General features: G+C 38.7%; 1 protein-coding gene across 1 annotated transcript; it reads right to left on the bottom strand.

Annotated features, from left to right (window-relative positions):
* Window positions 1-3,618: 3,618 nt before the first annotated feature.
* On the bottom strand, window positions 3,619-5,376 carry LOC115483476 (peptidyl-prolyl cis-trans isomerase CYP95). The gene has a single exon (XM_030225605.1). It carries the CDS (start codon window positions 5,267-5,269, stop codon window positions 3,740-3,742), a length of 1,530 nt encoding a protein of 509 aa, XP_030081465.1. The 5' UTR covers window positions 5,270-5,376; the 3' UTR covers window positions 3,619-3,739.
* Window positions 5,377-10,476: the final 5,100 nt, after the last annotated feature.

The raw sequence follows: 10,476 nt of genomic DNA, 5'->3' as shown, positions 1-10,476 counted from the left end.
GCTACTAAGTTAGCTTAGAGGAAGGGAGAGGGACAGAGAGCGTGGGGAAAGAGACAGCTAGAGGCGAAGAATATTTCCAACAAACTATTAAAGGGAGAGAGTGAGGGAGACAGAAAAAGAGAGAGAGAGAGGGGGGGAGAGAGAGAGAGAAAGAGAGTGAGAGATAGAGAGAGAGAGAGAGAGAGAGAGAGAGAGAGAGAGAGAGAGAGAGAAAGAGAGAGAGAGAGAGAAAGAGAGAGAGAAAGAGAGAGTGAAAATCAAAGAGAGAGAGAGGGAGAATCAAAGAGAGTGAAAGAGACATAGAGAGAGAGAGAGAAAAATTGAGAGAGAGCGAGAGAGAGAGAGAGAATCAAAGAGAGTGAAAGAGACATAGAGAGAGAGAAAAATTGAGAGAGAGAGAGAGAGAGAGAGAGAAAGAAAGATTGAGGGAGAGAAAGAGAGACACAGAGAAATAGAATCAATGACAGGAAAGAGACATGACGAAGGAAAGCTAGATTGAGATAGAGACAGAGGGAGAGAGAGTGAAAGAGCGAGATGGAAAGAAAACATCTATAGGCGAAGATGCAATGGACATTTCGGAAGTTATCAATGTAAATCTACAAATTTTAGCTAAATATTATAATAAGCATCATCATTATTACTATTATCAAGCATCATTATCTATGCCATCACAATTATGATTATTAGTATGATACTCATTATCCTTATCATTATCATTCTGATTTTCATTAGCCTTATCATAATCATTATCATTATGACACTCATTATCATTGTCATCAGCATTTTGATTCTTATTTATCATTAGATTCTCCTTTTCAACTTCATTAACAATATATGATAATGATATTGATATGCTATAATAGATGATCATCAGTAATATCATTATTATTATTTACAAGCCTTATTTATTATCCAGTAGATATGCCATTCGCCTAAGATACTAATAACTTTATAAATGTTTCCGCTTTTAGGCCAATATATAATTATTAATTTCTCGAAGATCTTGAATCTTGGACTTGAAGTTTCCATTGTTTAAGAAGAGTTTTAGTATCTAAATATTACTTGAGCATTTTGATATTTTTAAAGATGAGCGGAAATCGTTTTTGTTATGTTTGAGTGACACGTCAAGAGTTGCGGCCACGAAGGTGTCTTATAAAAAAATTATCGGATGTGGGTTTACGAAATTAAACGAATTTGAGCGCAAACAATGCGAAAAATACATTTATAATAATTCCACGAAAGGTTGTAGTTCAATTACCTTTAAGCATTGTGTCCCATGAACAAATCCGCTTCTGAGAATTTCGAATAATTAAAGTCAATTGAGAAACGTTTTCGTTCAGGGAATGCCCCTAACATAGAATATATCTACATAAATTGCATAACACATAGTTCCAATCGATTGCAAACAGCCTGAGTCTGGCGTCTTACGCAAGAAACGTCATTTAAGGGAATACCACTAATAAAAAATAAATTAAAGGAATGCCCTCAATGTAGCTGCTAGTTAATTGCTTGTAAATGAGCCTATGGATTATGCATTCATTGAATAACTTTGAATGAATCGAGCGATCGATCGACTCAACTTATTATTCGAGCAATCAAACAACAATCTAATAGAAAAATACATATATATATTATAATCGTATAATATCTATGATTCATTTAGCTCCAATAAACATACTTATTTGGCTTAAATCATTTATGCCCTCATCCATATGTATATAAAAGCACAGATATCCGTATTTCGCTTGATGCCACAGCTTAAAAAGGCGCACAAACAAATCAACTGTTGACGTCATGCCATATATCTATATAGACATACATGCTATATCTATAATATATATGCCGTTACGCGTAGAACTCTGGAAAGCCAAATAGGGCCACACAACAAGCGCATCTGCTTTCTAACCAACCCCCACAGAATATGGTCGGGCAGTCAAATTGAGTCGCATGCTCGTCACGTAACGCTCATCCATTGTCATGCACAGTTAGTCAGCCGAGAGACCCAATAACTCCGACACTTACGACGCTCAATATTGACCAAAAATTTCAACATTGTTTACATAAAAATATTGCAAGTATTGAAAGAGAAGTTTAAGAAAAATATGAATAAAACAATTTGGGGCAAATTTAAGAAATGCATTAAAAACTATAATTAAAATAACTTTTATTAAATTTAAAATAAAAATATATTAAACACATTAAAAACCATTACATAAAAAAGGATTTTAAAATTTAAAATAAAATATTAAAACAATAAAAAATACTTAAAAAAAACCATTTTGTTAATAAAAAAAATTTATATATTTAATTAAAAAATTAATTTAAAAAAAAAATAAAACAAAAAAATAACTTTCAAATATAAATTACTATATAAATCTAGAAAATAAAACAATTAAAATTCCATATAAAAATATTTCGAAAAACGTTAAATATTTTTTAAAAATAAAAACAAATATACAACTCTAATTTAAAAAAAACTGAAAAAATACACTATAGAATATAATTAGTATTCAAATTTATTTTACTATAAAGTTAAAGCTTTATCGATTGATTTATGAAATATTTATATGAAAAAAAATATATATATAATAATCTTAAAAACTAGATTTAAAAGGCTTAAAAGAAAGTTGAAGAAAGCCAAAGCTGAAGTTTAGCTTGGCAAAATCAAAAGTTAAAAACAAATTGACCAAAAGTTAACAGGAAATATGTCACTTAGCTCAGCATGATAAATATTTATAAAAAAAAATATTATTTTAATAACAAAGTTAAGTATGTTAAATATTTAGAGTTTTAATAAAGCCAAAGCATTAAAGCCAGCCATAATTAATGATCAAATAAAATTGCGCGAACCAAGTCGATTTCATGTGAATGTGCATATATATAGATATATATATATATATATATATATATATATATATATATATATATATATAACTGAATGAATGTGTTTTTGCATGTGCGTTCCACATATTTATTTTTGTTAATGGCCCTGCAACTATAATATATATATATACTACAATATCAATATATATATATATATATATATATATATATATATATAGTTGTTGCTCAAGGCAACTGGGCGGCAATGTTGCCGCGGGTCAAAAAGATTTTCGACTTCGAAATAAATGATAATTAACAATTTACACAACAAGCTTTATATTTGTTTTCTCTCTCCCCCGCCCTTCCTCTCTCTCTCTCACTCTCCCCCTGCTCTACTCTATCTATTTTTACCTTGTCTGTGCGCTTATTGACTTGATCTTAACTTTTTTACATACAACAGCCATAAATAATGAAAAACTGAAATTGGCTAGGCAAAGAAATTTTTGGACTTGGACACTTTGGACATGAATCAGTTGTTAGCACAATTCATAGAGAAAAATAAATAATATTCGCCTGGAATGACGCAAATTGTTGGCGTCGCAGCTCATGATCTGCCCCTAACTGGGGATGAGCGCGTGTCGCTCGCATGACAAACTCAGCTGAGCTTGCAGATGCCACAGATCTTCACTCTTTACTCCTTACACTGCACGAAAAGCACAGGCAAATCAAACCGAACCAAATTTCTAATAAAAACGTAAAATTTCATTTTGTTATTTTCATAAATTAAAATTCATTTATTAGTTAATTTTATATTATTTTAGACTTATTTATTTTGTTTGCTTTAGAGCTTCGTCTCGTTTCGTGTTCGTGTCACGCGCTCAGCTCTAGCTGTAGCTGGATCAGTCGAGTGTTCGATCTAACGCCATGGAATCTTGATTGGCGAGCGATTGCGTTGCCGTGCGGGGGCGACTCGTGGCATTGGCTGCGGCGACGACTGCTGCTGGTATTGCTGTTCGCGACGCCCCCAATTGCCACCCACGCCCCCAGAACTTTGCCTAGAGCTGGACAGGGGTCGCACAGAGACTGGCACAGGTGCATTATAGTGGCCGCCAAAGTAGGTGGGCGTTGGCGGCTGTCGGCTGCTCGGCTTGCTGCCGTACAGCTGTACGCGGGTGGGTGCACGTCCTCGCGCGGGCGCCGGCGACAGTTTGCCCTGCTCGCTGCCAATGTGCACCAGAGTTTGATAGCGCCCGCTGCGCTGCTGCGGCGACTGTTGCTGCGGCTGCTGCTGTTGTTGCTGCTGACTTTGTTGCCGCCATTTGCTCGCCGGCGGCGTTTGCCTGGCCAGGCTGCTCGCCAGCAGCCGCTGTGCGTAATACTCCGTGGTGGGCATGGGCTTGGCCACGCCCACTGGCACCAGCCTGCCCGGCGAGTGTGGCAATATGGAATTCTTGATCTCGATGCGTATGGCTGAGGAGGGCGGCGTGGGCGACGGCGACATACGACGCAGCATGGGCTGGGCCACACGAAAGGTCTCGTTGCGCTTGACGGGCGAACGGGTGGCCGAGCGCGAGGGTCGGTCGCGCAGCGGCGAACGCGATTGCGGCCGATAGTTATCGTTATCGAAGACCAGAAAGTCTGGACGATTCTCCTTGGAGGCGCTGCGTTGGCTACTGGCCTGCGGCGCAGCGGCCGGCGGGGGCACCTCGACGAACCAGGCGGGATTGTGTGGCTGCTGTTGCTGCTGCTGCAGCAGGCGATCGCGAAACGATTTGCGGAAGCTGTTTAGGGTGACCGTTTTGTATTTATCGCGCTCCTCCTCCTCGAGCAAATCGTCATTCGAGTGGGTTTTCAGCTGCTCCAACTGCTCACGCAGATGCGTTGGCGTCTTGCTCTTGCGATAGGTGCTCGAATCGAAGCTGCCGCTGGAGCTGGAGCCCAGACTCGGCTGCCGTTGCATGCCGCTCGCTGCGGCATCCGCAGACGTCGCCGCCTGCTTGCCCTTGCCCTGCTGCTCGTACAGAAAGTTGAACGGATCTGCATGCGCATCGTAGTCGAGCATGCGATCGCCGTCGTTGCGCCATTTGTAATAGGTATTTGTGGCCGTGTCGCTTGGATGGTGCTCATAGCTGGCCAGCTCCTCGGGCGAGGGCTGCTTCTTGCGTTTCGTGAACGTGCTAAATTTGCTAAACACCTTCGACTTCTTCGACTTCTTTTCCAGCGTGCTGCTGTTGGACTCGTTGCCTCGCTGCTGCTGCTCCTCCTCATCGGAGCCATTCAGTATGAAGGTGTCGCCGCGCTGTAAGCCTGAGCTCGTTGTGGAATCCCTTCGCGAGCTAATCACACTCGCTGGCCGAGAACTGCAGCTGCGCACGGGCGTCGTATCGCGCGATGAACTCTTTCTGGACGAGGCCAGCGTGGAGCGTATGTTGCGAAAAAATGACATTGTACTTTCAGCTCGTGCCGGGGTTTCAGCCCGCGCAAAGTCTACACTCTACAAGCGAAAAAGTCGCGACGCGGAACGAGTCTTCGGTTCGGTCTGGCTCAGCCAACTGCCACGGAGCAACTGGCTGAATCGGCTCAGCCATTACGCGGATCACTAGAATTTCTGCGGCAGTCGGGTTTCATACTTCGTTTCATTTCGTTTCGCGCTCGGCGCTGTTTTTCCACTTTTGTTTTGACCAATTTGGCGTATACTTAACGTCATTATCGTGCTTATTATTATGGCCACATTTCGAGTGGCTATACTTCGCTCTCTCTCTCTGTGTGTGTGTGCCTCGATCAGCAGCTGTTGGTGTGGGCGTTACATATCCAAAATAACCAAAACTTGTTTCTGTGCCCAAATCTCAGCTCAGATGCTTTATTTCGTAATTTATGCAAGCAGAAAGCGCTCTAATTAGTTATCTGATGCAAAGCATCAACAGCTCATTTACCACAAGTGCAACAACAATAACAACAACAGCTGCAACAACAGCAACACCTTAGCTGTATTTAGGGTCTTTGTTTACTTGTGTGAAGTGCGAACTAAAGCAAAGTTAAATGTATGACAAAACACTGCACAGTGGTTCGAGCTGGTTGAACAGACTGTGAAATATGTTTTTGTATATAATATGTCTCAAAGATATTTTAGTATTTAGCAGAGAGAAGTAAAAGCAATAAAAGGCAGATAAGAAAGAGAGAGAGACATATAAGAAGAGACAGATAAAGAATGAGTGAGAGACAGAGACAGAGGAAGACAGAGTCAGACAGATTCAAAGAGAGTGAGACAGAGACATATTAAAAGAGAGAGTGGAATAAAGAGCGAGAGAGATGTATAAGAAAAGAGATGTATAAAGAAAGAGAGAGACATACAAGTAGAGACAGATAGAGGTAAAAAGACACGGAAAGAGACAGATAAAGAAAAAGAGTGAGAGACAGAGACAGAGGAAGACAAAGTCAGACAGTGTCAAAGAGAGTGAGACAGAGACATATTAAAAGAGAGATTGGAATAAAGAGCGAGATATATGTATAAGAAAAGAGACATGAATAAGTAAGCGAGAGTGAGAAAGTAGGAAAAAAAATCAGAGAGAAAGAAGTAGAACACAAAATTGAGTGTGACAATAAGTTAGATATACATATCTGAATGTCTATTATAATTTATACCAGTTGGTATAACATAGCGATTTTTTATTTTATTTTTTTAAATTTATTCATTTCACTTGATTAAACAAAATATATCCCACTGTGGCACAAACACAAAAACAAACTACACAATTTATTCGGTGCATTAATTTGATACTTTAGATTTGTCTCGATGATTACTATAATTTGTTATAATAATCACTTTGGCGCACAACATTGCCACACTGTGCCGCGTTCTGGTCTACACTTATCGCTGGCTTTTGATGCTAGACGCTTCATTGTTCGCCTTAATGAGTGATTGAGTTTAGTGTGAGCACACGTTTGTCTGCCATTCGATTTGTTTCGCTTCCGATTCCGCAAACAACAACAGCAACAAAGGCAACAACAGCAACAGAAAAGCCAAATAAACAGCTTATAGCAGTCATTAGATTGTATCTTCAGAGAGGCGAGTGCTAAATGCAGCAGCTGTTTGTATTTAATTATTAATGCTGATGATTAAGCAGATTAAGTACACCTGTTTCAGTCCCACATGAATATTAATGCCTATAGAAGACATTAAATTACGCCAATTCGCTGACCAGCAGCAAAATATTTATTTATTTATTCGCATTTGCAGCTCTTCGATAAGTCGATCTCATATCAAATTTATCGTTGCCTGCTTTTAGGCGCGCGCTTTTGGCCCGACCACAACGGCCCCAAAGTAGGCAATGTAATTCGAAATGTTAAGCGTGAAATGGAAAATGGGAAATGGCAAACGGGAGGCCAGCTGCCATTAGAAAAATCAAGTCATCTACACACTCGAGCAATCTGAGAATCACAGCGGGCGCTGCGAACAAGTTCACGCCATTTGCAGAGCCATAAACACGCACACGCATATCCCAAAAAAGGGAGCAGGCTCACACACGCACACACAATAGCGCTTACAAATATGTAAAGAGCGAGGTGTGTTTAAGAAACATGCATTTTTGACTGCGTAACAAAAGGATATGCCACAGAAAGTAAATTTCAAACTATTTTCAAGAGGCGTCGCCTAAGCGAAGCTAAACTAGACAAGTTCAAAGAAAGAGAGCTCAAGTCATGCGCAAAATTAATATGAAAATAAAAACTTAAAAAAAATGAATAATGAAATAAATGAAAAAATAAATGCTTTAAAAATATTATATGAAATTTAAAAAAATTAAATTTTTTCACAAACTTTTATCAAATTTCTAACAAAATCTTACCAAATTTCTATAAAATTTCTATCCATTTTCTATTCAATTTATATTCACTTTTTATTAAATTTAGTTATATTCTATAAAAAAAAACTATTTTTTATATTCAATACAAATCACAACTCAGCTACTTCACAAGCCTTACAAAATTTTTTAATAACTAAAGTAATTGGAAATTATTTAAAAAAATAAAATCTTAATAAATGCAGTTAAAAAGTTTTTTCCCTTGAATAAAAATTGCAAAATACTACTAGAAGTTAGAAAGCATTCAACAACTGCCCCAACTTCCAACCACAACTTTCGATGCAACCCACAATTGAATAAAAATTTCTTCAATTTGTGGCTCTTGCCACATGCCTCACGCAGTTCATGCCTCACGCAGCAGTGGGTCAAAAAAGCGCGCAGCCAAAGAAATAATACGAAAGGCCAAATGTGTTTATTACGAAGCACAACGGAGTGCAATCAAAATTGTTTATGCGAATATTTCAAATGTTTGTTGAATTATTTAAAATTAAAAAAAAAAATGAGGTTTTCCTCAAATCAGCTGAAACAATAAATAAAACACAAATAATTTTGCTTAAATGAACAGAAAAATATTGATTGATCGAAAACGAAATGCAATAAATTAAAACATCGATAAACATGTATTAGGTAAACAGTCAGACATTTATATATATATATATATATATATATATATATATATATATATATATATATATATATATCTTTATTTATTTGTATATTTTATTTATCCCAAAATGTGGCCAATTTTCGTGAATGGCCCCATCAACTGAACAACAAACAACAAAATCTTTTTTGATTGCTTTCTTCTATTTATTTTACAATACACAACAAGAATGTATCTTGTTATCCCTTGAGATAGAATTGTATCTGCTCGAATCGGCAATGATTGGGCCCCAATGAACATTTGACACATTCGAAATGCATTTTGCCCACACAAGACAGACGCACATGTGACGACCATTCACGCTGGCGTCTGCCATTATTTATCAGCTATTAAGTCATACCCAGGCGCACACACACACCCACCCACACATGGATACATTTGACAGCTGCTGGTGCCAATGTCAGCTAACAAAAGGCAGCACATAGTCTCCCATTCATGCCACAACAACAATCGCAAATAAGCCAAATCATGGGTGGGTGTTGAAATTGAAAATTGTGAATTGTATATTGTGAATATTGTCTCCATTGTTGCTGCTGTTGCTGTTGTTGCTGCAGTTATATATATCGTGCTTTTGTATTTATCTGTGTTGATATTTATGTGCACATTTAGCACAATTAAAAATTAACACACACACACACAGACATACACACATGCATATGGCCTGCCAATGACATGCCCACACACTCTGGCACACACGCACAACAATGCTAGAAATGAAGCAATAAATGAAACCAAAAAAATCAAACACATGCCACATGGACAATGCGCTGCCCCTGCCCCTGCCGCTGCCTCTACCCCTTGCCCCTCTTTTACAGTCACCACTTTCCATGCTCCAAGGAAGTGGGCGAGCGTGTTTTTACAGTTATGAGCAGCGGGCACAGCTGGTCAAGCAGCCAGCCAGCCAGCCAGAGCTAGTCAGCTACACAATCAGTCGGTCTCCATGGGGCCACCACTGAGGCCGCAGCCACAGATACTGCCTACGACTCGGACTCGGACTTGGACAACAGCAACAGCAACAGCAATAAACGTGACCGGTTGCCGGCACTGCACGTAGCCTCAGCGAGCCGGCGCACAAAATAGACTCGCACATAGAGATAGTTGCAAGCGAGGGTAGCTTAAGCAATTGGCATGATAATAATAATTAAAGTACTAAAATATTATGAGCACATGATACTGATAATGATGACAGATGACAAAGTTATTTAGGCAGTTTGAATAAAGGCCCGATATGGATATAATGTTGCCTTAGCTGAAGACCTAACGAAAAATAATTTGATTAAAATATATTGATACTGATCTGTTACCAATATAAAGCAGACAAGACTCCATTTATAAATAATAAAAGCCAAATGTTTAGCATAAAAAGTCAGAAGAGACTCACACTATTATTATACATATAAACTTTCAAATTCAAGAGCATATATAGAGTATTATATTTATAACTATTTCAATAACATGTCACTTCAGAATATTTAAAAAAAAAAATATTTTACTTTCATAAGATTTCATATATAAAAAAGTTCGATTAAATTTAGCCAAGTTATATATATGTATTTATGTTTTTATTTTCATTCTTATACATCTTATATTTTATCTTACATACGTCTTATACATATCTATTTTATCTTCTATCCCTATCCCCGAACTCATCAAGCCACCCTCTTGCCACTTACACACACACCTCTTATCTACATAGGTGCCAAGTGGCACGCATGACGAGTGGCTTGCAGCGCTCTATGGCCACATGGAGCAGGGGGCAACACACGGACAGGGGGTTAGCCTCATGACGTGCCTCATGACTGTTTTATTTGAATTTTTGGAGAAAGGCCATATGGCATTTAACTGTAGAAAGAGATGGAGACTAGAGGAGATGAGACGAGACTTGGAGGTTGTAGCAGCTGCAGCAAGCGCTGCAGACACTCGACTCGAATTGTTGAAGCCGCTGAGTTGTTGCTGTTGTTGAGTTGTTGCCGGCTTCGAGTGCTGTTCGAGTAGTTGGACCATTAACGAAATCCAAATGTTTTCCCCAGTCTTTGCCCAGTTAGCAGTGCGCGTTTGCGTTTGCGATGACGTCGAGCTTTATTTTTAACAACAAACTGCAACAACAACAAGAGAAGCAGCAGAAAAACA

This window comes from Drosophila hydei, unplaced genomic scaffold (assembly GCF_003285905.1).
Source record: "Drosophila hydei strain 15085-1641.00,03,60 unplaced genomic scaffold, DhydRS2 tig00008135-arrow-pilon, whole genome shotgun sequence".
NCBI classification, from domain to species: domain Eukaryota; kingdom Metazoa; phylum Arthropoda; class Insecta; order Diptera; family Drosophilidae; genus Drosophila; species Drosophila hydei.
The sequence above is the reverse complement of the archived record's forward strand: the minus strand, read 5'-3'. Positions and strand labels throughout refer to the sequence as shown.

Bases quoted from the DNA above. Each gene is read 5' to 3' on its own strand.
- LOC115483476 (XM_030225605.1), bottom strand. From the start codon at position 5,269: ATGTCATTTTTTCGCAACATACGCTCCACGCTGGCCTCGTCCAGAAAG.